The sequence below is a fragment of the Arabidopsis thaliana genome, chromosome 3 (genome assembly GCF_000001735.4).
Source record: "Arabidopsis thaliana chromosome 3, partial sequence".
NCBI classification, from domain to species: Eukaryota; Viridiplantae; Streptophyta; class Magnoliopsida; order Brassicales; family Brassicaceae; genus Arabidopsis; species Arabidopsis thaliana.
The window spans coordinates 13,066,721-13,094,046 of NC_003074.8; the positions used below are offsets into that span (position 1 = coordinate 13,066,721).

At 38.8% G+C, this 27,326-nt stretch overlaps 2 protein-coding genes, 2 long non-coding RNA genes and 6 pseudogenes across 10 annotated transcripts; 6 read left to right on the top strand and 4 right to left on the bottom strand.

Annotated features, from left to right (window-relative positions):
• Window positions 1-905: 905 nt before the first annotated feature.
• AT3G32050 (uncharacterized protein) lies at window positions 906-1,862 on the bottom strand (the record flags this gene model as incomplete). Its single annotated transcript, NM_114028.1, has 3 exons — window positions 906-1,084; window positions 1,395-1,644; window positions 1,764-1,862. The coding sequence occupies 3 exons, from the start codon at window positions 1,860-1,862 to the stop codon at window positions 906-908; spliced, it is 528 nt and encodes a 175-aa protein (NP_189748.1).
• Window positions 1,863-1,917: 55 nt separating this feature from the next.
• AT3G06265 lies at window positions 1,918-2,326 on the top strand. Its single transcript, NR_141238.1, has one exon. It is a non-coding gene; the product is annotated as an other RNA (long non-coding RNA).
• On the bottom strand, window positions 2,059-2,326 carry AT3G06275. The gene has a single exon (NR_141239.1). It is a non-coding gene; the product is annotated as an other RNA (long non-coding RNA).
• A 3,986-nt stretch (window positions 2,327-6,312) lies between these two features.
• On the top strand, window positions 6,313-7,970 carry AT3G32060 (annotated as a pseudogene; the record flags this gene model as incomplete). Its single annotated transcript has 1 exon — window positions 6,313-7,970.
• Window positions 7,971-8,989: 1,019 nt separating this feature from the next.
• Window positions 8,990-9,565, top strand: AT3G32070 (annotated as a pseudogene; the record flags this gene model as incomplete). Its single annotated transcript has 2 exons — window positions 8,990-9,169; window positions 9,347-9,565.
• A 462-nt stretch (window positions 9,566-10,027) lies between these two features.
• AT3G32080 lies at window positions 10,028-11,618 on the bottom strand (annotated as a pseudogene; the record flags this gene model as incomplete). Its single annotated transcript has 5 exons — window positions 10,028-10,141; window positions 10,225-10,584; window positions 10,734-10,823; window positions 10,898-11,057; window positions 11,230-11,618.
• Window positions 11,619-12,235: 617 nt separating this feature from the next.
• Window positions 12,236-13,201, top strand: AT3G32090 (WRKY family transcription factor; the record flags this gene model as incomplete). The annotated part of the gene is made up of 4 exons (NM_114032.1): window positions 12,236-12,469; window positions 12,560-12,607; window positions 12,809-12,982; window positions 13,109-13,201. The coding sequence occupies 4 exons, from the start codon at window positions 12,236-12,238 to the stop codon at window positions 13,199-13,201; spliced, it is 549 nt and encodes a 182-aa protein (NP_189752.1).
• A 671-nt stretch (window positions 13,202-13,872) lies between these two features.
• On the top strand, window positions 13,873-21,336 carry AT3G32091 (annotated as a pseudogene; the record flags this gene model as incomplete). Its single annotated transcript has 1 exon — window positions 13,873-21,336.
• A 59-nt stretch (window positions 21,337-21,395) lies between these two features.
• On the bottom strand, window positions 21,396-25,253 carry AT3G32092 (annotated as a pseudogene; the record flags this gene model as incomplete). The annotated part of the gene is made up of 1 exon: window positions 21,396-25,253.
• An 851-nt stretch (window positions 25,254-26,104) lies between these two features.
• Window positions 26,105-26,759, top strand: AT3G32093 (annotated as a pseudogene; the record flags this gene model as incomplete). Its single annotated transcript has 1 exon — window positions 26,105-26,759.
• Between the last annotated feature and the right edge of the window lie 567 nt (window positions 26,760-27,326).

Consider the following 27,326-nt stretch of genomic DNA (forward strand, 5'->3'; position numbering starts at 1 on the left):
CCAAATTTCTGACCTAAAATTTGGTAAGAAATATTTCCTACAAAATTCCTACGAAATTGTCACCAAATATATAGTTCAAAGAAAATTCGTAAGAAATTTCCTACAAAACTAGTCGTCAGACTTTCGTAAGAAAATATATTGTCGTAGAAAAATTTGTAAGAAATTAGCAAGAAAAGCATGAGGAATGTTTTTGCAGTAAACGGATAAGAAATATTTTCTACCAATTTCCTACGAAAATTGTAATCGAAATAATTTTGTAGTAAATTGGTAGGAAATTGGACCTACAAATACAAAATTGTAGGAATAGTATTATTATATTTGTAATTTAAATTATCCTTTTTTGTCAACAATTTTAATTATTTTTATTATCCTGAAATCCATATTATATGTAAAACTTTTGGAAAATTATAATTGGAAGTTTGTTGCTTTAAGTGAAGTTTTATAAATAAGTTATTTATAACTAAGAAAAATTTTCATATGAAATTCGATAAAAGGAAGAAGAAGATTTTGGTTATATAAAATATAAGATTTAAATCTTCTAAAATCATTATTGTTTTGTGCTTCTAAATAAAGTCATTGAATTTATAAATTATGTTTTAATTTGATTGTTGTTGTTTGTTATTGAATTTGGACTTCAGATTATAATGTGTCAATTGAGAATTTAGTTTTTTTTTTAATCAGATATTATTTAGGGCTTAAACGAGCCAAAAATGTTAGAAATTGTTTACAGAAGTAACGTGAAGCGGTTCAACATGAATTTTTCGTGCCAAATAATCCGCCTTGACATTTGCAGTACGAGAGATTAATGATAAAGAAAAAGAAGCAAATTCTTCCTTGTCGATATGAACTCCTCCAAATATGTTAAAAACGTTGGCCATTTAATTCGGTTGGAGAAGACATCATCTTCACAAGGTCTGAACAGTCTGTGAAAAAGCTACTTCTTGGTTATCGGCACCAATCATACACTTCATTACCCATAGAAGAGCTTCGACCTCTGTATGGAGAGGCGATAGACTTCTACGCAAGTTTGCAGCTCCCATGGTTGACGCTCCTCCATTTATAGATGTGCAAAACCACCCTAGTCCTGAAAACTTATCACTTTCTTTCCATGACCCGTCAACAAAACAACGAAAACCTGAGTACGCATTACGTTGTGAGATGTCCCTCACCCGAATTTGTTTCTTTGAATGCACGGAAACATTTTTTTCAGTATTGAACTCAACTTGCGCTAACTGTCACGATTGTGCCTCTTTTCTGCTAGACATAACACATCTAACGGATCCGAATCCACATTTTCAAATATTGAATTCTTAAACATCCAAACATAATATTAAAAAACAATCCTAAATGCTTAAATTCTTAATGAAACCAAATTACTAATTGAATTCAAAGACCACCATTGGTGTTCACTGTTGCTCTCATGGAAGGTGGAACTTCATTTGCAAATTTGTTCTGCATCATAGTAATCCAAAAATCAACATCTTTAAACTTCAGCAGCATTCCCTCAATCACTTGGTCCGATTTCTGGAGCTTTTCTTGAGTCGCAAGATACATTTTTTCATAATTTGGAGATGCATCAACAGTAGGATCAGCTACCGGAATTGAACCATAGCCAAATTTCTTGCCTTTCTTCACTAGAACTTCCTGAAATTTAAAAATTGCATGTTACAATTCATATAAGAAAAAGTATTAAAAACATAAAGTATGGTTAAAAAAAAAACATGAAGTATAATTAAAAAATAATAGAAGTTTCAGCATTTTACCCCTTGGTAAATGGCATCAATTTCTTCTTGTGTAAGATTGTTAGTATCCAAAGTGTCACCATCGTCATTGTCTCTTTGACTGAGAATTTGGTGCTCCATGTTTCGATATTTTTTGGCGATCAACTCAACTTTTTGCACACAAATATACCATTAGACTTTCTCTTATGGGTTGCTTCCATAAAAGTAACCATATCTGGAAGTTCTCCTGTCACTTTATCACGCTAAACAGTTTTGAAACACACAAATATGTCATTATAGAAAACTTGGACTGAATTTGACAGAAAGTATATTATATGCAAAAATAATACAAATTACCATCTCTTCTCTTCTCCGGACATATGAAATTGACCCACATGTATGCTTAGCTATCCCTAAGCCACCAAGATCGCTCTTCTTATTTTGGAGTTGGCTTTGCTTCTCTTGATGCTTTTCTCGTTTTCCCAAAAAGCAATAAGACTAATCCAAAGAGAGTTCAGCATCCATTGGGGCTTCCCCTTGTCTTGCTTCTATGCCTTTTTCCATTCATGGACATATCCAGCAAACGAGATGCACACAAAGTCTCAAACTCATGTTGAACAAGTGTTGTTATCTTATAACGCCAATTATACTTTTGCTACAAGATCAAATAAAAAGAATAAAAATTAAATAAATAACAATGTGTATCAAGTAACACTAATCATAAAAACTTTGACAAAACAAATATTAAAAATATACCGCAAAAGCTTTGAACCAACGTAGCTTGCTATCGTTTAAGAGTATTGACCAATTAGGAGCCATTTCTTTGAAATCGCTCTTCACAATTTTTTTCACCGCTTTAGTAATCCACTTTGTGTATTCAGACCTAGTATGTATAAACGAGTAGTTATATAACAAGGAAATCAACGCTAGTTAATATAATTATAAATCAATGATACGTTTCATTCACAAATCAATAATCTTACTACGTACTTATATAAACAAGAAAATCAACGCTAGTTAACATAATTATAATAAATGATACGTTTCATTCACAAACCAATGATCTTACTACGTACTTATATAAACAAGGAAATCAATGCTAGTTAACATAATTATAAATCAATTTTTATTCACAAACCAATAATCTTACTATGTACTTTAAGTATTAAGAGAACAATTAGCTAGCGGATCAAGTCATATTAAGAGAACAACAAACTACAAGTCACTAAATACGGTCTCATATTAAGAGAACAAAAACTCAGAGAATAAAGTTGGAGAATTATAAACAGAACTTTAAGTGAAATTTACCATCCATCACCATTCATTCTTCTCGGATCAAGTTTCTTTATGCTTGCACGGCCTCCAGATCAAAGCAATTGGTCAAGAGTCACTAAGTCTGCTAGATCTGTTGAGCCTTGTTCATTTGTAGGCGTCTCTGGTACTTCAAATGATGGAGAATCATTTGCAGGGGAATCACTCATCTGTTGGGAACTAGATCCCAACATGTTTTGATCCATCATTCTTCTATAAGTGAGATAGTCATCCCAAGTCCCCATGTCTACAAAGATACATGAAATAAATAAATAAACTCAGTTGCAAAGTTTGAAATTAACAACGAAAATTCATCCACAAAGCTACATTTATGATCAAAAATTAATAGAATCTACATATACATTTTTGGTAGACTTTTGGCCAAAAATCCCTTAAATATTTACTAATAATTGTTAGGTCCTTACAAATTATATATCAATCAAATATTTTATTACTAAAAATTTACAATTCGTTACTTTGCATTAAATACTTAAATTAACTTTTTTTCTATTACATATTTAGTCCCTATAAAATCTATCTCAAATTTTTTTGTCTAAATTTATATCCTTAATTAAATCTTATCATTATTGAACTACCTTCAATTAATTACGAATTTCCTAAAAATTCTTTATCTACATTAAATATAAATATATGATTTTCTTTCATTTTTAGTTGTACTTATATCTAATTTATTTGATTTTATATAAAATATATATAGTTAAGAAAATAATAGTTTTTTTTGCATATGATGTAATTCAAAAATTTTAAAACAGACATATATTACTGAATCGATGAAGAAAAAAAGTAAGTATAAAAAGTTCCACATTGCTTAAGAAATTGGGCAATGGTTCAGAGTCTTACTCTAAAAATAACCAAAATGATTTTGAATAAGAATGAACCGGAACCTTGATTTATCAGGCATCCAAAAGTAAAAATGTTATCCGGTTTACTCTGATTCTCTATTTTAAAGAACTGAATCTTCAAAAATTTCAAAATATTATAAATATTTAAAATTTCTTAAAAGTATTTAAACCTTTAAAAAGTTATACTTTATAAAAAAAATTAAATATATTAATACGGGACAATATACTACGGGTGAAATCTTATATATAAAATCAAAATACAATTATAAAGTTTGGATTGATATTATTATTTTTTCAAATTTTCAAATATTATAAACATTTAAACTTTAGAAAAAATGACAAAATAATGTTTAATTTCACGTGACGAAATTATATGGTGGGATGTGTTTGAGTTGATATTAATACGGGATGATCCCATGATATATACTATGGGTGAAATTCTATAATTAATAATCAAAATATAATTATACAATTTTAAAAACTAAACAAAGTAACAATATTCAAAAATATATAGATAACTTAAAATTTTAAATTCTTTAGTTCTAAAAATTGTCCCAAGGTGTATTATACATTAAAAAGAAATAACATATGTCTATATATCATCTTAAAGATAGAATTCATTTTTTATAAAAATATACACATGTGGTATACCTCTTAATATGTAATATATATATATATATATATATATATATATATATATATAATATAATATTAATTAGAATAAAATCGTTAACTTTCTAATAAAAATATCAATCTGCGGTGTACCTATAGAAAGGAAGAGTTACGGTGGTGAGACGTGAAGAGTGTGGAGATCGCTAAATGAAAATTAGGGTTACAATAAGAGGTTATGGGCTATTAATAGTTGTGGTAAATTAACCAAAATTAATGGGATATATTTGCTAACCGATCCAAATTCTATAAAAAGAAGCGGCAGTTACATATTTCTGTAAAATAAGATATTTTAGAGGCAATTACCTTTTCCGATGACTCCAACAAAAATCGCTTAAGTAAGAAGCAGAACCAGCTTTGGTAAGAAGCCGATTCAACTTAATCAAAGGAGAAGATTGAATTAACATTGACGATCCTGAGAATTTATTTGATGTTTGCTTACTTTCTGAGATTTTCGAAAAGCTGAAAGAGAGATAAACGAAGTTTTTAAAAAATTGCAAACAAAAATGATTAGAGAAGACAAATATTTTTTTGACAAAAAAAAAGAAAAAATAAGAAGACAAATATTTAAAACAGAGAATCGAATCAAATTCCAGAATTTGGGAAATCGGAAGAAATTAAATCCTACCCGAAACCCATATTTACATGTTTAGGAACACCAAACTCACAGAGAAATGTCGGAATCGGAATTGTCGTCACGTTGATCGTTGAGGACTGGTTCAATTTAGTGGTTAATTAGTCTTTGGTTTAGGATTAAAATTGGGTTGAGTGGGGAGAAGATGAGCTGTGTTTTCATTTAAAAGCCCAAGCCCAAATACACTTGAGAAAGAAAAAAACGAATGATCATCTCTTGTCTCCCCTTTGTGACACCACAAACCTATAAAATCCTTTTCTATTCTACATATCCCTTTCTCTTTAATGAAATGTGCTTAGACCATTTTACCCTTATCATTAATAAAGAAAATTCAAAATGAAATAAAATTAAAAACAGAAAATAAAGAAAGAAAAAAAATTCGAAAACGGGAAAAAAAAAATTTCGTCACCTACTCTTTTTTCCACGCTCTTCCGACGAGCTCCTCCACCGTCGACGAGCTCCTCCACCGTCGACGAGCTCTGCCGTTTATTCTCTTCCTGCGAGCTGCGTCGAGCATTGAAGTCAAGGTACGTATTTAGAACAATCTAAAAGATTTCTCTTTGAATTTACATATTTTGAGGATTTTGAGATTCAATCCAATTAGATTTGGGTTATTGTGTTTTAGCACCTACATTAGAAGTTTAAGTATAGATTTAGGCTTCATTTGGCCTGTTAATGGGTAAGCAATTGATTTCACATGCTAATTCATACTAAATTGAACTCAAATCGAATATTTGTTCTTGTCGCGAAAATAATACTAGTCGAACTAGCTATAGTAGTACCGTAATTTATATAGATAATATGTTTTAATAGCACCAGTATTACTTAGACACGTAGTATTTCATATATGTAATAGTATTACTCACACATGTAATATTTCAGAATTAGTACTTGTATTACTGAAAATGTACTAGAATCGGTAATACTAGTAATATTGACTGAGTATGTGTATTGATTTGGCAGGTTACAATGAAAGAGAACGTGATCATATATTTTAAATTCCAAGGTCGCATGTATAATGTGATGATGAAGACATTAGGGGAGAAGATTACTCTCTCAATGTTAGAAGATAGGATGATGACGAAGCTTGGATGCAAATAAGGTAAAATTATATATGAGGTACAATCCACGGTTGTTTGGAGTAGAGGAAGAGATGAACGTTTGTGATGATGAGGATGTCTTTGTTTATGTAACATTTGCAAAAAATAACCGGAGAAGTGTTTTGGTTGTGGAGGAAATCTCTAAACCGCCCGAGCCGGAGCAATTGCCCGAGCAATTGTCTAGAGTTGGTAAAAGTTCTGTTGGTGAGAACTATACGGAGTTGAATTCAGAGGAGGATGAAATGAGAGTGGATGATGGTGCACTCATCGTCTTATTAGAAGAGGAACAAGGAACTCAACATCAACTTGAGGCAATAGTGGAGGATCACGGGACTCAAGAAGATGAAACACGCTATGATGAGTCTATGGATAATTCTGATAGGGGGGGAACAGTATGTTGAGTCGCCACCTGCTGTAGAACCGAGTATATTTAAAAAAGAATGGGAAGACGGAATTGGGTTGACCTTACGTCAAGAATTTCCAAACAAGGCGGCATTGCACGAGGTGGTGGATAGAGCTGCATTTGCTAACAGTTTTGGTTATGTGATTAAGAAGTTGGATAAGGAGCGCTATGTCCTAAAGTAATACTGATTTATTTTCGATTAGAAGGTACAATAAGATGCATAGTTGCACTCGACTAAGTAAAGGTAGTAGTAGGCTCAGGAAAAGGAAAGGCAACCCACAATTAGTCGCAGCTGTCCTTCATGATCATTTTCTGGGACAGGTGGAAACTCCGGTTCCAAGAATTATCATGGAGCTAGTTCAGACGAAATTAGGTGTGAAAGTATCATACTCGACAGTGCTAAGGGGGAAATATCATGCGATTTATGATTTAAAAGGTAGCCGGGAAGAAAGCTACAAGGATATCAATTGTTATTTGTACATGTTGAAGAAGGTAAATGATGGTACAGTTACTTATCTGAAATTGGATGAAAATGATAAATTTCAGTACGTATTCGTAGCTTTGGGAGCTAGCATTGAAGGTTTTAGAGTGATGAGGAAAGTTTTAATTGTGGATGCAACACATTTGAAAAACGGATATGGCGGAGTGCTAGTGTTTGCCTCGGCTCAAGATCCTAACCGTCACCATTACATCATAGCGTTTGCCGTACTCGACGGTGAGAATGATGCTAGTTGGGAGTGGTTTTTCGAGAAGCTAAAAACGGTTGTACCCGATACTTCAGAATTGGTCTTCATGACGGACAGAAATGCAAGCCTCATAAAGGCCATACGGAACGTGTATACCGCAGCTCATCATGGGTATTGTATTTGGCATTTGTCCCAAAATGTGAAAGGTCATGCTACTCACACCAACCGAGACGTACTCGCATGGAAGTTTCAGGAGTTAAGTCGGGTCTACGTCGTGGCGGACTTCAACCGAGCATATGATGGGTTTAAGTTGAGATATCCTAAGGCGACCAAGTATTTGGAGGATACAACCGTGAAAGAAAAATGGGCAAGGTGTTGTTTTGCCGGAGAAAGATACAACTTAGACACAAGCAATTGTATGGAATCTTTGAACAATGTGTTTAAAAATGCAAGGAAATACTCGTTAATACCAATGCTTGATGCGATAGGTATTTATCTTGTTCCGGATAGGTCACAGTCGGAAGTACCAGATGAAGTAAAGGCGTTGAAGATAGTTCCGCTGTCTAAAAAACCGAAGAAATGAAGGAAAAAAATGCTAAGGTTTCCATCAACCGGGGAAAAGCGGCCAAAATGACAAAGGACGCAAAACAAAAGGCGTCCAAAGCAATCGTGTCAATGGTTATTATTTGGGAATACGCCTATCTGAGTTTTTTACTTTGTTTCTGCAGTGATTTGTTGTTTTGATGGTATGGACTTACTATGTAATACTGTATTTCCCCTTCTGTAATACTATGTGTGTTTCTATTGTTTTTTTGTAATACTGGTTATAACAAGTAATATCATGTCTGTTTCTGTCGAATTTGTGGTCATATTAGTACTACTGGTAATACTAAGTTGGTGTTATGGAGTTCGAATTTGTTTACCTCAAAACTCAATGAAAATGAATAGAGTGAGTTATTAACAGATAAAAATATATTATTAATCATTTATACTTAATTAAGTTAGAAATTTTAATATTAAATCGTTTAACTTATCTTTAGTAGACTCAATACAACATATCCCTTATACTTTTAAGCTCACTTTTAATATTATCACCAACTTAAAATGAAAAATTCATATTGCTATATATATTTAATTTATAATTGCACAAAATATTTAAACCTCTATATTTATAAAGTTCAATCCAGTGTACTACTAAATAAACAAATTGTAAATATAGGAAATACTACTAAACATGAAAAACATGGAAGGTAATACTATTTGAGAAATTGGCACTACAAAAACCTTAGGAAATACTATGCTGTAAAAAGGCTGCGCATATGTCAAAAATCTCCAAAAAAGGCGCACACGTGGGGAATTAATTTTTTTGGTTTTCCCCCTAAATTTTTGGCGCCTAACAAATTTTGAGATTCCCTCCAAAACCAAAAATTTCACTTTTTTCTTTTTCCTCTTTCTTTTTCGATCTCTTCTTACATCTTTCTTTCATCTTTCATCTTCTTTCCTCTTTTTCTTTCATCTCTCATCTCTCTTTTCCCACATCTCTCATCTCTCTCTTCGACTCGAATTCTCTCACATCTCTCATCTTTCTTTCATCTTTCTAACATGGATAGAGAGTGTGAGAGAGACCCCTACTACGATGATTTGAAAGTGGCGAAGAGAGCCATTGAGCAAATGGAAATGGTTGCGATGATGGAAGGGATTCCTAAGTTTTGTCCATGTGGTGGTAGCATTGTCGACACTCGAAAGGATGAAAAGAGATACTATCAATGCGAGAAGTTTAAGGTATGTTGATGTAGAGCACAAGTTTTTCAAGTTTGTGTAGATCTAGATCTAGATATATTTGGTATTTCAGAGTATTTCCCGTTTTGGTAATACTGTCTAGAACAAGTAATATTGCACAAGTTTTTCTAGTTTTTGTAGATCTAGATCTATATTTGATAAATATTTGGTACTTTGTAGGATGATAGAACTGATTTAATGCACATCCGTAAACTTTGGGATAAGGCTATGGAAGAAGAGGTGAGTAGCTTAAGGGAGAGTGTTGATTACAATCGGAAGAAAGTTCTAAGTCATGAGTATCTCATAGAAGAAATGCAAAAAGAATTGAAAGCCCACCGTGCAGAGATTGTGAACGTGAGCAAAGTGGTATTCCGTAATCCTATGGCTCCAAAGAAGTAATGTGTTATGCTATTGTTCCTTAATCTTATTGTTAATTTGCTTGTAAGACTTTCCCTATGCTTTGTAAGACTTTCCGTATGCTTTGTAAGACTTTTCCTTCGATTGTAAGACTTCTCTTTGATTGGTAATACTATGGTTGTTCAGTTTGATATTTCCAGTACATCTCTTAGTAGTAGTAGCATGTTGTATTTCCAGTATATCTCTTCGTTGTAGTAGCCTTTTGTATTTCCAGTATATCTCTTAGTCGTAATAGCACGAGGTATTTCCAGTATTTCAGTAAAATTCAATATCTTAGTAGTAGTAGCACGAGGTATTTCCCGTATTTCAGTTAACAATATCATAAAACATCCTAATACATTAATTGAATCCAAACATAGTTTTACGAGTACTTGCGAAATCCTAAAAATAAGTCAAAGTACAAGAAATCAAAATACAAATCCGGAGAAGTTACACGAATAGTTTTCACACGTTACTAGAGTTTGCACGGGTTGAACGGGTCACTCGTTTGGGCACAACAGGAGCAGCCGCATTGTCCTTGGTTGTTGCTTCCTCCTCATCTGGTGGGTTCTGAGACATCTGCATTGTTAATTTAGTTAAACCTTGGTATTACGCGATATTACCAATTATGGTACAGTATATCCGGTATTACCCAGATTTACCTTGGATTTCATCTCATCCATAAATGCTTCGAACGTTGCTTGTTTTTCCTCCATTTCCATAAGCGCCAACAAAGCTTCATTCAGCTTGTCATTGATGGAATGGAGCTTCTCCATTACATCAACTAACGTCGGGTCTCCCGGTCCAATAGTTGTGGGAACTTCCTCTTCATTTGGGGCTTCCATTCGTGCCTGCACATCCTCGTTGCACACCTCCTCAAATCTAATTTCACGCCCTTGACCAAGACGGTTTATCCAACTATCAACTACAACATCGTGCTTATCAACATCATCCTCTACTCCCGTGATTTCAGCCAAAAGAGGTACTTCTTCAGCCTTCTCTCTAATTATACTCTCAATGACCTATGAAAATAATAGACAATGAAATATTAGAAAGAAATAAAATCATATTTGCTCAAGGAATAATAGGAAATACTAGCCTCCGTTGTTCTGAGTACATGGTTGATTTGCTCGAGGGTAAACCCTTTCATCTCGGTCCTCTTGAAATTCACCTTGCACATCCTTGGACAACCGGCATGTGCACCCTCTTTTTCTTCTATGAATCTTTCCCTAAGTGATGGAATGACCTCAAATGCTAAAAACTACACAAAACACATGAAATTTAATTGTTAGCTTCAATTACGAAAATGTAACAAGGATAAAACATGTGACTTACCTCAAGCGGCACACAGAATCCGAGAACAGGCCATGGTGACTGAGTGTTCGGGACGACACCGTTAAAATGATCCAATGTGTGTGAGATCGATTTTAACATGTACTCAAATGAATATCTCCCCCATGGAAATGTCTTAAAAAACGTAAGATCACTTGCAGCCCTAACACAAAAATCATCAATTGGACTAGCCCTTTCTCTGGTCTTAGTAGGCACGGCAATGATGCTTGTTAGAAAATAGAGGACCGCCATCCGCAACCTATCCATTGATCTAGCCGGTTCCATCTCCATTAGCTTGGTTTTCACGTCTTCACGTTACCCCGGTTTTGAAGTACCTGTTGGCGAAGTTCATATTACCAGCACTCTGATAATTAGCTGTATAGGCCTTGCAGTTGAAACCAGAGATCAAAGCATTCTCCCTAATACCATAGCGGATGGGAACTCCATTAACAACGAACCAAACCTCCATCTTCTTCTCAATATATGCCGTTCGAAGAAAAAGCATCCACATCCCCATTAACTTGTGGGTATATCCGGAAGGCAGGTGGTAGATGTGCTTGAAACTCAGATGCTCCATAAAATAATTCTTCTCAAAATCCGTTAGAGGATGTTCCAAGTCAGCGAAGGTCTTCAACACCTCCGAGATATAACACCTCGTTGCTAACTTCATCTTCTTGGTATACTCCGACGCCGGGAAGTACATACCAAGTGGCTGCATTGCCATCGCTTCCTCCATATCCTGAAAGAAACAAACATTCATTCATATATCATTGTAAATAGTACAGTATTACTCTGTATTTCCCATAAGTATTCCCCGAAATTACCAGTATTACACAAATCCTACTATTCATATATCACTCAATTGTAAATAGTACTGCCACAGTATTACTCTGTATTTCTCAGAAGTATTCTCCGTAATTACCATTATTACACAGATACTCCTATTTTACTATGTAGTATTTCTCAAAGTTACTAGTACTAACTATCGATAAATCACAATTGTAGTATTACTCTAAGGTATTACCCACATCCGCCAATATTACCTAAATATCAACATAGCATTCATTCATATGTTGGATTTACTATGGTTTTTCTGGTAATTAATAGGTTCGGATGGGGATATACTAGTAATATCCATATATTTCGAATTAAAAAAATAAAATAAAATTATTTCTGTTTTTTAGAAGGATTTATTGGCTTCCTCTTTGCAAAAAAGGGACTGGCCAGACGATTATTCGAAAAAAACAGACTTGAGTTGGTAATGAAGGAAATTCACAAGACTTTATTCCAGATTCGATCTATTGAAAAAGATTGACGAACTTGAAATTTTGGGTAGTGATGATGAAGAGGCTCTGTTGTTGGGTGGAACTAAGGCTACAAGTGATGAAGAAGCTGAAGTTGAAGATAGAGGGTTGCAGTTTTGATGACATGTATTTTGTGTTGCAGATACGAAACCATGGAGAAATTATTACTTGCACCAGCAGAGGAGATATCCTATCAAGAAAAAGAAAAACTTTGACCACATCTCTGATTCCATTACTAGTGATTACCGTTTGCGCACTTAGATGCATAGAGGTAAAGAGCCCATTTTCTTCTAAACCTCTTTCTAGATCTTGTAGCTTTTTCTTTAGTGTTTTAATTAAATCTTGAAAATTTAATTTGTAGGTAGTAGAAAAGGTCAAGGTGCATCCTTTATGGCAAGCGACTCCCATGGTAACAATGGACAGAAAGTGACTTGAGACAATCCATCTCCAAGAGCTTACTTCAAATGTGCTTGTGCTCCAAGCTGTTCTGTCAAAAAGAACGTAATTCATAAAGAAAAAAACCTGACTCTCGCTTAAAATATGAATTGGCATAATACAAATTTGATAGACTTATTAATCTGATTTTGATCCTGTGTTTGTTTCTATTCAGGTTCAGAGAAGTGTGGAGGATCAGTCCGTGTTAGTTGCAACTTATGAGGGTGAACACAACCATCCAATGCCATCGCAAATGGATTCAAACAATGGCTTAAACCGCTACATCTCTCATGGTGGTTCTGCTTCAACACCCGTTGCAGCCAACAAAAGAAGTAGCTTGACTGAGCCGGTGACTATCGTAATTATGATTGAATCAAAGAGAGTGACGAGCCCAACGTCAAGAATCGATTTTCCCAAAGTTCAGAAACTTTTGGTGGAGCAAATGACTGTAACTTTTGTCATGTTGTTGTAGTAGACTGATAGACCGTTAATAGTATACTCAATGAAGAAGAGAAGAGAGGCACGTGCGACTGAGATGGCAGATGAGGAGCACGTGAGTGGCAGTTGAAGATACGTGTGAAGGCTAAAGTGTATATAAACAATAGCTTAGCTTCTAGTGAAAGTTTATGCAATTTGTTGTTGTAAAACCAAAGACGCATGTGTCTTGGTGGAGAGAGAGTGATGATCTAGAGTATGTCTAGAGCTCTTTCTATGAACAGATTTTATTGATTCGTTGGTTTTAATAAAGATTACACGTTTCTTCTTAACAAATGGTGCGCTCGTGATCTCAGATTGAATCTAACGCTGAAGTTTGGGAAATTTTGTTCGATCGAAGAAAACGATAGTATTTGCGATGGTGATGGAGTCAAGTTTATCGCCGGTTCGTGAAATTTCTCGGGCGGAGGAGCAAGCGGCTTCGTTGGCGGATGTGTACGATCAGATCGGGGAATTGGGAAGTAAAATCAGAGGTTCCGATGGGAAACTCGCAACCCTAGATTCCAAGATGGTTTCTTTGGATGAAAAGATGGGGTCACAAGATCAAAAATTGGAGGTTATTGAGAGACAATTAGCGTTGATTCTCAGTTCAATGCCAAGAATTGAGACAATACAAGAAGTGGGAGGAACGAGTCACTCAATTCCACCAAGATCTCAAGATTACCGTAATCAGGTACATGTTTCTTTACCGGAACCTTGCCGTGGTCAGATTAGGCCTGGAATTCGTGAGAATTTGTTGAAGAATGTTGAGATGCCTGTCTTTGATGGGGAAGGCATTTACGGTTGGATTGCAAGAGTAGAGAGATTTTCAGGTCTGGCGGCTATAAAGAAGCTGAACGATTGGCTTTGGTTTCAGTTAGTGTGAGTGGTGAAGCACTAAGCTGGTACGTGATTTTGGTAACCTGGGTGCAGTAAGTAGACGTGATTTTGAAAGCTGGTTGAAGTTAAAGTCGGGATTGATGCTGCGTTTTGGTAACCTGAAGCTTCGAGGACCTAGTCAGAGTTTGTTTTGTATTAAACAGACAGGTTCTGTGTCTTAATATGTCCAGAGATTTGAGGATTTATCATCACAAGTAAGTGGATTAGATGATATGAAGTTGGAAGGCATTTTCTTGAATGGGTATCTGAAGAAATGCAGGAGTTAATGCATATGCACAAACCACAAAACTTACCTGAAATGGTAGCTATGGCAAGATCAATGGAGACTAGTGTGATGAGAAGAGGAGTGCAAAAGGAGTTGCAATTGTTCAACAAAGAGAATCAAGAACCTTTTAAAGCGGAGTATAGAAGTTCTTACACAAATCCTAATAACTGGAAGATGAAGACTATCTTGAAAGAGACGAGTCAAGGTAATGAGAAACAAGGAGGGCGAAGTGATCTCAGACCTAGGAGACATAATTCAGGAGCTGAGTTAGATGAAAAGAGAAGAAAAGGAATTTGTTTCCGTTGTGATGGTCAATGGTCCCGGGAACATAAATGTCCAAATAAGGAGTTGCGGGTGTTGACGGTTATTAATGGATTGGAGATGGAAGTGTTAGATGATGGGAAGGACGTGTGTTGTGAAGAACCGGTTGCTCAGTTTGCAAAATTCTCTTTCTCATCCTACATGGGTCTACCATCTTATAACACAACTAAGATGAAAGAATCAATTGGTAAAGGGGATGTTATTGTCATGTTAGACAGTGGTGCTACACACAATTTCATCTCTCCGGATACAGTGAAGAAGCTTAAACTAAAAAGTCGGGCAAACCCAAATTTCCATGTCAGATTGGGGACATGCATCACTGTTCAAGGTTTGGGGATATGTGAAAAGGTGAGTATGTCCCTGCCAGTTGGGTCAGAACATGATCTAGAACTTACAACAGACTTTATCACTTTGGATCTTGGTCCAGTGGATGTTATGTTGGGAATCGCTTGGCTGAGAACCTTAGGGGACTGTAATGTAAATTGGGAAAGACATGAGCTCTCTTTCTTGCATCAGGGCAAGACGGTGACCTTACAAGGAGATGCAGAGTTGGATTCTTTTAAAATGTCTCTCAAGTCTTTGTCTACTGAGATGCGTTTACAAAATAAGGGAATTGAAGTGACTCTTAATAGTCATCAGTTGGTACAACAGGAACCTGTAGTTCAAATCAAGGAGATTGAAGAAGCATTACAGCAATATGAGGATGTGTTTTGAGAACCTAAAGGGTTACCACCTATTAGAGGCAATGAACATGCCATATCTCTATTGCATGGGACTGGAGCAGTGAGTGTGCGTCCATACAGGTATCCACATGCTCATAAGGAAGCGATGGAAGGGCTGGTTGCTAACATGTTAAACACTGGTATTATTCGTTCAAGTAAGAGCCCATTTTCCAGTCCTGTGTTACTGGTTAAGAAGAAGGATAAGAGTTGGCGGTTTTTCGTAGATTACAGGGGTCTAAACAGAGTTACAGTTCCAGATAAGTTTCCAATTCCAATGATAGACCCACTGTTGGATGAGCTAAATGGAGCTATAATTTTTTCTAAGATGGACTTGAGAGCTGGTTACCATCATATAAGAATGAAGGAGGCAGACATTGAGAAGACGGCTTTTCGAACTGGCACTTTGAATTCTTGGTTATGCCATTTGGTTTGTCGAATGCCCAGCTACCTTCCAGTCTAACATGAATGATTCATTTCGACCATTCCTTCGCAAGTTTGTGTTGGTTTTTTTTAATGACATTCTCATTTACAGTAAAAGTGAGCAAGAGCATGTGGAGCATTTGAATTTAGTGCTGCAGGTTCTGGAAAAGCAGCAATTTTATGCTAATAAGAAGAAATGCATGTTTGCTCAACCAACTGTGGAATACTTGGGGCATATCATCTTACAAGAAGGGGTTTTTACAGATCCAAGTAAAACATCAGCGATGACTAAGTGGATTACACCTAAGTCTGTGAAAGAATTAAGAGGGTTTTTAGTCCTGACTGGGTATTACAGAAGATTCATTAAAGGATATGGTATGCTTGCAAGACCTTTAACAGATTTACTGAGGAAAGATAGTTTTGAATGGAGTGAAACGGCTCAATCAGCTTTTGATAGTTGAAGAAAGCAATGACGAGTGCACCCGTATTGGCTTTACCTGATTTTAATAAGGTATTTATGGTAGAAGCAGATGCCTCGGGTTTTGGTTTAGGTGCTGTTCTGATGCAAGACAAGAAGCCTATCGCTTTCTTCAGCCATGCTCTGAATGCAATGGAACAGTTGAAGCCTATGTATGAGAGAGAATTGATGGCAATTGTGTTGTCCATTCAGAAATGGAAACATTACTTGTTAGGCAGGAAGTTTGTGGTGCACACAGACCAGAAGAGTCTGAAATTTTTGTTGGATCAAAGAGAAGTGACTATGGATTATCAAAAATGGCTGATTAAACTGCTCAATTATGACTTTGATATTTTGTACAAGCCAGGGATTGACAATAAGGCTGCTGATGGGCTATCCAGAATGGTACAACCTATGGGATCATTTTATGCAGTTTGGCTAATGGCTTTTACAGTGCCTACAGTTCTTCAGCTGCAAGACATATATGATGAAATCGATAACAGTTCCACAATGCAGGATTTGATTAAATCGTGCCAAGCAGATAAAACGGGTAAGCCAAGCTATACTGTGAGAGATGGCAGGTTATGGTGGAAAAACAGATTGGTCTTACCCAAAGACTCCAAATTTTTACCGTTGATATTAGAAGAATATCACAGCGGGTTACTAGGTGGTCATTCTAGATTTTTGAAAACTATGAAGAGAATTCAACAATCTTTTTACTGGGAAGGATTAGTGAAAACAGTACAGAAGTTTGTATCAGAATGTGAAGCATGTTAGAGACATAAATACTCGACTTTGTCTCCAGCTGGTTTATTACAACCGTTACCAATACCTACACAGGTTTGGGAAGACACAGGTTTGGGAAGACACAAGTCTATTATCGATCGACACTACATTCAAGCCTGGTTTTCTGCTCCATTTTTGTTCCAAAGTGTTCCATAATCGCTTGACAACCCCCAGAACATACAAGACCTGTAAATACACCAAAAACACACCAAAAGCACTATAAAGCACTCTAGAGACTCTATAAAAACAATCCTAAATCATAGATAAAATAGGTAAAAATAGGGATATATCATCACTTGATACATCAGGGTGTCGATCGACACCGATTACTCTTAACGACTCTGTTTTGCCCTTGTCGAGTGGAATCGACAATTTCGCGAAGGAGGAAATTATTCCCGATAGTGTCGATCGACACACACCCCCTATCGATCGACACCCAGCTCATTCAGACAATGTGCAAATTCCAGCTGAAACCAAGTCAGCAAATCGGCGAATTCCTTTCCCCAAGAGTCCTAAAAAGTCAAGACAAGCCTTACATGATGTCAGATGCAAGCCTATGATTGATAAGCTGATTGTTAAGATGCCTTTAGTTGAAGCTATTCATCTCTCTCCCACAGTAAGAAGGTATGTCAAGACAATGGTCACTAAGAATTTGACGAAAGAATGTAGTATTATGATGATTTCAGAGCAAGGCAGCGATATCATTCATGAACAAATTCCAAGAAAGCTACCTGACCCTGGAACCTCTGTACTAAGTGTCACCATCAACCACGATTACTTCCCAAGAGCCTGATGTGATCTCGGTTCTAGTGTGAATCTGATACCTCGTTCAGTTGCTATGCGTCTTGGGTATTCCAATCTTGAGCCTACCTTTATCACTCTTGTGTTGGCAGATCGTTCTACCCGAATTCTAGATGGGATTCTTAGCGATGTTCCTGTGATGATTGGGAAGAGCATGATTCCTACAGACTTTGTAGTCTTATCTTATGAAAAAGAACCTAAGGATCCATTAATCCTTGGGAGAACTTTCTTGCACACAGCTGGGGCAATTATAGATGTTCGACAAGGAAGGATAGGGCTGAATGTTGGCGATCTTACTATGCAGTTCGATATGAACACTTTGGTCAAGAAACCGATCATAGAAGGGAATTCTTTCTTGATAGATTCTTTCACTTCATCAGCTTCAGATAGTATTTCAGAGATGGAATTAGAAGACCCACTAGAGCGAGTTTTGGTCTCTTCCATAGAAGATAGTGCATATTTGGATAGTGAAACTTCTACACATACTAAGCTGGTAGATGAGACTGAACATGTGATGCAACTTATAGTTGAAGAAGATCTTCCATCTGTGACTCCAACACCGACTACTAATTCTGATTGGGATTCAGCAAAGGCTCCTAAAATCGATTTGAAACCACTGCTAGTAGGGCTAATGTACGCTTTTCTTGGTGAAAATTCTACTTATCATGCTATTGTGAATGCTTCTCTTAATCCTGCAAAACTCACCTTATTGCTAAGCAAGCTGCGCAATCATCGCAAAGCTCTTGGCTATTCTCTTGATGACATTGCATGTATCTCTCCTGATGTTTGCATGCATAGGATTCACCTTGAGGATGAGTCTAAGTCTTCAATTGAAATCAGAGAAGACTGATTTCGAATCTGAAAGAAGTGGTTAAGAAAGAGATTATGAAGCTGTTGGAAGCATGGATTATCTATCCGATTTCAGATAGGAGTTGGATTAGTCCAGTGCATGTAGTTCCTAAGAAAGGAGGAGTTACACTTGTCAAGAACGAGAAAGACGAGATAATTCCACCTCGGATTATCACAGACCATCGAATGTGCATCGATTACAGAAAGCTGAATGCTGCCACAAGGAATGACCATTTCCCCTTACAATTTATCGATCAGATGTTGGACAGGTTAGCAAATCATAAGTACTATTGCTTTCTTGATGGATATTTAGGGTTCTTTCAGATCTCGATTCATTCAGATGACCATGAGAAAACCACTTTCACTTGCCCCTATGGTACACTTGCTTATCGGAGAATGCCTTTTGGTCTTTGTAATGCTCCTGCAATATTTTAGAGTGGTATGATGTCTATCTTAACAGACATGATTGAGGATATCATGGAGGTCTTCATGGATGATTTTTCAGTTTATGGATCATCGTTTGAGGATTGCTTAGAAAATCTCTGCAAAGTATTAATAACATGTGAGGAGAAACATCTGGTTTTGAATTGGGAGAAATGTCACTTCATGGTGCAGGATGGGATAGTTCTCGATCACAGAATTTCTGAGCATGGTATAGAAGTCCACCGCTCTACTCTACAAAGAAGTCAAATTCGAGTTTACACAAGAGTGTCATGATGCCTTTCAGCAGATAAAACAAGCCTTGATCAGCGCACTAATTGTTCAACCACTAGACTGGGATCTACCTTTTGAGGTAATGTGTGATGCGAGTGATTTTGCAGTTCGGGCTGTTCTAGGACAGAGGAAGGATAAAAAACTTCATGCCATCTACTATGCAAGTAGGACACCATATGATGCTCAAAGGAATTATGCAACTACAGAGAAGGAGTTGTTAGCTCTGGTGTTTGCTTTCTAAAAGTTCCGATCTTATCTTGTTGGATCCAAGGTTATTGTTCACACAGATCATGCTGCCTTGATGTCTTTGATGCAAAAGAAAGATGTTAAGCCAAGACTTTTGAGATGGATTTTGCTTCTTCAGGAATTTGACATCGAGGTCAGAGATAAGAAAAGAGTTGAGAATGGTGTCGCAGATCATTTGTCACGCATTAGGATCGATGATGATGTCCCTATTAATGATTTCTTGCCAGAGGAGAACATATACATGATTGATACAACTGAAGAAGGTGACTGCAAATGTGATAAGTTGCAGAATCGAGCTTCAGTGTCGATCGAGACTCCTTCAATGTCGATCGACACTCACTTTTAAGAGGAAGTTGATATTCGCAGTTGCGCGATGGTGTCGATCGACACCACTAAAACTGTCGATCGACACCCTCCCTATCAGACAAGAAATTGGTCACCAACTGAGAATTGCGCCACCACAACGGTCGAGAAGGACTACCCATGGTATGCTAACATTGTTAATTACCTAGCTGCAGATGTGGAATCAGATAATTTCACAGATTACAACAAAAAGAGATTCCTGAGAGAGATTAGGCAATATTATTGGGATGAGCCTTATCTCTATAAGCATTGTTCTAATGGAGTTTATAGGAGATGCATTACTGCAATAGAGGTTCCTGATATACTATCTCATTGTCACAGCTCTAGCTATGGTGGTCATTTTGCAACCTTCAAGACAGTATCCAAAGTTCTTCAAGCAGTGTTTTGGTGGCCTACAATGTTTCAGGATGCTCAGAAGTTCATATCGCAGTGTGATCCTTGTTAGAGAAGGGGAAAGATTACCAAATCTGAAGTCTTCGATTGTAGGGGTATAGATTTCATGGGACCCTTCCCACTATCCAACAAGAATCTCTACATCCTAGTAGCTGTCGATTATGTCTCCAAGTGGGTAGAGGCTATCGCTAGTCAAAAGAATGATTGAGTAGTTGTCGTGAAACTTTTCAAGTCTATCATCTTCCCTCATTTTGGAGTGCCACGTATAGTCATCAATGACGGAGGTAAGCATTTTGTGAGAGTCAAAACTCGCACAATAGAATTTATTTTAAGGGTTTCTTCAAAGAACGGATCTTTGAGAGATTCTCAAAGAACAACAAAATTCTCAATTACCGCGGATGGTGTTCTTGATTGTATTAATGAGAAAGTAATGATTTGATCGTACATGTGTGTTAGAATATGAAAATAAGTGTTTCTGCCTTCAAAGTCAGAGCGTTTTAGATAGCCTGAAGTTGAGAGCGTTTTTGTGTCTTTTCTCTTTGTTTGTCCTCTGAGGTGCTTTTTATAGAGTTCGAGAATATCACCTCTCGCGATATTCTCGGAAGATTTCTCTTTATCTTTATCTTGTTGAAGGAGATTGCCCTTATCTTCCGAAGATTCTGGGATTTCTGTATCCGGTGATATCTTCGAAGATTATCTCTTCCGGGGTTTTCGGAGATGATGTGTTTTGAATTTATACCGGCTAAGTCTTTTGAAGTTTTCCTCGTCTAACCCAAGACTCTTCCGAGCCGTGATTAAGCTGGCCTCGGGTCATGCTCGGATGCTCGGTCCACGGTATTCGAGGACAGGTTCCCGAGGTGTCTTAGAGCCCACCTCGGGACGATTTGCCAGGTTTTATGCCCGAGGCGTTTCGAGGTCGGGTCGGGGGACCACTTCATGAGACTGCTCCGAAGCGTTCTCGACATCGCCTCGGTATGGATTCCTGACGAGATCTCCGAGGCGTTTTATGGCCCGGTTCGGGATAACTCATCGATGTCTCTCGCTATTACCACGTATAGTCATCAATGACCTCGATGCCGCGGTGTGTGACCAGGTACCCGAGGAACTCGCCGGATCTTACTCTGAAGCGACACTTTGCAGGATTGAGTTTGACGTTGTAGAGGTTAAGCTGCTTGAAACATTCGCGCAGGTGGGTTATGTGATCTTTCTCTTCCATGGATTTCACCAACATGTCGTCAATGTAGACTTCCATTGTCTTCCCGATCTGTAAGGCGAAGATTTTGTTGACGAAGCGTTGATAGGTCGCCCCGGCGTTCTTGAGTCCGAAGGGCATCACTCGGTAACAAAAAATGCCTTGCTCTGTGTAAAAAGCGGTTTTTTCTTGATCTTCGAGGTTCATCATGATCTGGTTGTAACCGGCAAAAGCATCCATGAATGACAGTAGCTTGTTTCCAGAAGTTGATTCCACGAGGCGATCGATGTGTGGTAATGGGAAGCTGTCTTTTGGGCAAGCTTTGTTTAGGTCTGTGAAATCTACGCAAACTCTCCATTTGCCGTTTTTCTTTTTTACTACGACTGGGTTTGCGATCCAATCGGGATATTTCGCCTTAGTGATGGATCCAATCCTCAATAATTTTTCTACCTCGGCTTTTACATCTTCTGCTCGCTCCCAACCCAATTTTCTCCTCTTCTGCTTGATGGGTTTGAAAGTTGGATCGATGTTGAGCTCGTGTGATACGACGTTAACACTTACTCCGGGCAAATCTTCTGGGGACTAGGCGAAAGTATTGACGTTTTCTTTGAGGAAGGCGGTGAGTTCAGCTGTTAGTTCTTCTCCTAGATCTCCGCCGATTTCTACGCATCGCTCGGGCTTTGCGTCGTCAAGGCAAAATGATGCTATAACTGCTCGGAGAGTTGGTGTCGTAGATTCCCGAGCTTCTTCGATCTTTAGCTGCTATAACTGCTCGGAGATTGACTTTTCTTCAGCTCGACCAAGCTTGGCCTTCTTATGATTCGCGTCGGCCGTCGACTCAGTGACGGGGTTCCTGAGCTTGTGCGCTGCCATGAAGCAGATGCGAGCATTTTTCTTGTTTCCCCAGATGGTTTTCACGCCGTCGTTTGTGGGAAATTTTAGGCATAGATGATACGTCGAGGCGACAGCTCGGAACTGATTTAGCCATGGGGTGCCGATAATCGCGTTGTACACGGTCTGCTGGTCGGTAACAGAGAAATCGACGATTTTTGTTACCCCTTTGGCTCGGACTGGCAGTTTGATGGTTCCGAGAGTCATAGTGGTTTCCCCTGAGAACCCGAGCACAGGTCGTGGAGTTGGCACGATTTGCGTCATATCGATCTTTATTTCTCGCAGAGTTGTAAGGAAAATGATGTCCAGTGTGCTTCCCGTGTCGACTAGGACTCGTTCGACGTTGAAATCAGCGATGGTCAATGTAATGACTAAGGGATCGTTGTGTGGTTGGTCTAAACCGTTGGTATCGCTTTCATGAAAGGTTACTTCGTCATTTGGTCCATTAAATGGCCGCGTCCAGTTACGATTCGCGTCGGCTTTCCTTTGATATGCCTTGATTGATGTTGCCGTGTCTTGACAGAAAACCAAATCCCCTAAAATTGTAAAAATCCTTCCCCGAGCAGCTTCTGGTTCATCGTCGTCTGTTTCGCGATTACCCCGGCCTCTTTTGGGTCCTTCGGGGTTCGCCGCGGGGGCCGTCTGCTCGGGATTGGCCACAGCGTTGACCTGCTCGGTTTTACCTTTTTCTGCCTCTAAATCCTCGATGGTCAAAACTCCACCAATTTCTCTGGCCAGGAATTTTGCTGCCACCTTGCTCCGAGGCTACGAAATCTGGAAGTGTGATGGCCGTAACTCTTATGCAACTTGCAATATTCTTGCTCGTTTCCTGCGGGTTGATCCTTCGTCCACGTGTAGGATTCCCGACCGCGTCCTCATCCGCGGCCTCGCCCTCGGCCTCGGGTGGCTTCGCCTCGGGGTGTATCGTCATGGTAATTATGGGCTCCAGAGAAATTTCGTCCTTCATGGTGAACGAATGTCCCGCCTTGGGCGCCTTTCTTGTGGTTCGGAGCGCCGGGTTGAGGTTTATCGATGCGAGGCGTTTGCTTGGTCGGTTCGTGTCTTCTAGCTAGTAGTTCCATCTCTTCTTCATGGGATACGTAATCCGAGGCTCGGTGCAAGGCTCGGGTCCTATCCGAATACTTTCTGAAATAAAAGGACTTTTGTCTGTCACAAATCGCATTACCAAACAAGAAAGTTTGAAGTTTTGAATCTTTTTGTCTTCTTACACAAAAGACATTCCCCTAAAAACTCTCTTGTTCTTGACTCACTTCTACCTTCCCCTTCTCTTCCCTCTAGTGTTAAACCCTCAGATCCAATCAAACCCATGGAACCAGTGATTGAGCCTTTGGAGGAAGAAGCAAAACCCAAATCTGAGAAACTGAATCAAGAAGAAGAAGAAGAAGAAGTTGTGGTGATAAAACACAGAAGAAGCCATGAAGAGAGATCCAAGAAGACAGAATCAGATAAAGATTCTCCAGTTTCTTCTCCTGTGGCGGCTGAGAAATCGAATTCTACACCGCTTGTGAGAATCTCTAGCTGTACTAAAGAAGAAGTTGATGCTATATTGATACAATGTGGGAAGCTAAGTAGAAGCAACTCTGCTGCTAAAACAAGAAGATACTCTGGTTCTAAAAGAAGCTTTGATTTTGACCAATACGAGAGAATCCGCGGCGGCGATGTGCCGGGATCGATTAGCACCGAATATTGATTCCTTGCACCGAGCCTCGGATTACGTAATTTGTTTGGACAAATTTAGTTCCTTTCGAAATTCGGATTTGTACCACAGTGCTTTCTTCAGAGCCGAGAGAGCCGCCACATCGTTGATTCCTTCTACTTTGGCTAGGGTGGATCGGAATTTCGCGAGGAAGTCTCGAAGTGGCTCATTAGGCTGGTGAGATAGTGACCATAGATCGGCGTCTGATGTGCCGGGATCGATTAGCACCGAATATTGCTTTAGGAAGAGCGTCGATAGCTCCTGAAAACTGTCCACAGAATTTCCTTCGAGTCTCGAGAACCAATCCAGGGCTGGCCCTTTCAAGTGCTCGACGAACAGGTGACAGAGACCAGCGTCTCTTTCTTCTGGTCTGAATTGGGCTCGGGCCACGGAGATGATGAACGACTTTAAATGCCCTTTCGGGTCGGAAGACCCGTTGAAGTACTCGATTCTTAGTTTTCCTGGATCTGAGATTATCGCGTTGGAGATCTTATGTGTGAACGGTGTGTTGTGGGATTCTTCCAGAATGCGGTCGATGTTTGGTGCCGAGGAGACTGCGTTATGCATTTGGGATCTCACGAGCTTCATCTCGTTCTCTGCCTTGGCTAGGGATAGCTTGATGGCGCTTATTTCCTGTTCTCTGGCATACTCTTCAGCCCACCTAATATTATCCTCGGAGTCTTCATTGTCCGAGGCGTCGATATGATCGGCCTTGATAATCTCTGCTCGGGGAGGAGGGAGCTGCGGTTCGTTTCGATTTGTTTCCCGATTTCCGGTGCGGTTCTGCGGACGGGCCTTGTAGTATTGCCAGGTGTGTGGAATACGAGCCGTATGGGATTGAGATCTGCTGCTGCCCGTCGATCCTGAAGATGCCTCGCGCCGAAACGAGTAGTCCTGATCAGTCCTTGGGAGGTAGCTGCTTCGAGTTGCTGCGCCAAGGATCGATTTGCTTGTTCTTGATCGTTCACCTTCTGTTGAAGTTGAGCCATCATACTTCTCAGTTCCGCAAGGGTCGCGGGAGCAGCGGCTTCAGGAGCGTCTGTCTGGATCGGAGGGATTGGGTTCCCCTCTGCATCAACTGTGTTACCGAGGATTTGATTGTTGACCATTGTGAATTGGGTGGTTGGTCCTGTGTTCCGGGAGTTAGAAAAATCTCGCCCCTCCTTCTAGCGCCAAATTGTGAGAGTCAAAACTCGCACAATAGAATTTATTTTAAGGGTTTCTTCAAAGAACGGATCTTTGTGAGATTCTCAAAGAACAACAGAATTCTCAATTACCGCGGACGGTGTTCTTGATTGTATTAATGAGAAAGTAATGATTTGATCGTACAAGTGTATTAGAATATGAAAATAAGTGTTTCTGCCTTCAAAGTCAGAGCGTTTAAGATAGTCTGAAGTTGAGAGCGTTTTTGTGTCTTTTCTCTTTGTTTGTCTTCTGAGGTGCTTTTTATAGAGTTCGAGAATATCACCTCTCGCGATATTCTCGGAAGATTTCTTTTTATCTTTATCTTGTTGAAGGAGATTGCCCTTATCTTCCGAAGATTCTGGGATTTCTGTATCCGGTGATATCTTCGAAGATTATCTCTTCCGGGGTTTTCGGAGATGATGTGTTTTGAATTTATACCGGCTAAGTCTTTTGAAGTTTTCCTCGTCTAACCCGAGACTCTTCCGAGCCGTGATTAAGCTGGCCTCGGGTCGTGCTCGGGATGCTCGGTCCGCGGTATTTGAGGACAGGTTCCCGAGGTGTCTTGGAGCCCACCTCGGGACGATTTGCCAGGTTTTATGCCCGAGGCGTTTCGAGGTCGGGTCGGGGGACCACTTCATGAGACTGCTCCGAAGCGTTCTCGACATCGCCTCGGTATGGATTCTTGACGAGATCTCCGAGGCGTTTTGTGGCCTGGTTCCGGATAACTCATCGATGTCTCCCGAGGCGTTGAGGAGTGGTCGGCTCGCTATCCTGGGTGGAATCCGACCCCAACACATTTCATTAACAAGATTCTTGCGAAATTGCTTCTTCAGTATGGTGTTCAGCATCGAATTGCTACTCCCTACCAACCACAAACGAGCGGTCAGGTTGAAGTTTCCAACATGAAGATCAAAGAGATTCTTGAGAAGACAGTGGGAATCTCAAAAAAAGGAGTGGTCTTATAAGTTAGATGATGCACTATGGGCTAACAGAACAGCTTTCAAAACTCCGTTTAGAGCACAAAGCAGCTTGGGCAGTTAAGATGATGAATTTCACATCAAATCAGCTGGAGAAAGGAGAGTTATTCAGTTGAATGAGCTTGATGAGATACGGATTCAGGCCTATGACAACTCAAAGCTCTACAAGGAACGCACAAAGGCTTACCATGACAAGAAGATCCTCACTCGAACCTTTGAGCCTGATGACCAGGTACTTCTTTATGATTCTAGATTGAGATTATTTCCTGGAAAAAGTCTTCTCGTTGGTCAGGTCCCTACACAGTCCATTCGGTTAGGCCATATGGAACTATCGTTCTTACAGACAACAATGGAAGATCATTTGCTGTGAATGGACAGAGAGTCAAACACTACTGGGCTGAAGCCGAGATTCCACTAGAAAAGCCTTTGGATCTTCAGGACACACCTGTTAATTAAGCAACTGCAGAGTCAAGCTATTGAATATAAACAAGCGCTTAGTGAGAGGCAACCCACTAGTAAGTATTCTTCTTTTTCATTCTTTCATTCATTTGAGTTTAACTTAGGATTTTTGGTTTTATAGGAACCTTTGGTTTTGCTTTATTTCAGACTATTTGTTATTTGTTTTGAAACTTGTTGCACGTATCATCTTAAGCTTGGTTGAACCTATTGATGTGTGTTTTAGTGATTTAACAGTCTAACTGGAGGATCCATATGAAAACACTAACCCAAGCTCTACAACAATGAGCTGAATTCGCAAAGCTATGCACAAACGACCAGGGTGTCGATCGATACCACCAGCTTAATAACTCTGGGGACAATGTTATTTAAGTCTGGGGGAGTCAGTTACTAACTTCGTCTTTTCTTTTCTTATGAGTCAGTTGTATCATTCTAACTTAGATAGTTGTTTTATTGAGTCAAAACTTTTGTCTGAAATTATGATCTATCTCTCGAGTTTATTGCAGATTCAAATCAATCTGACTAATAGAAAATCCAGAAAGCCAACCAACAAACTTAACGACA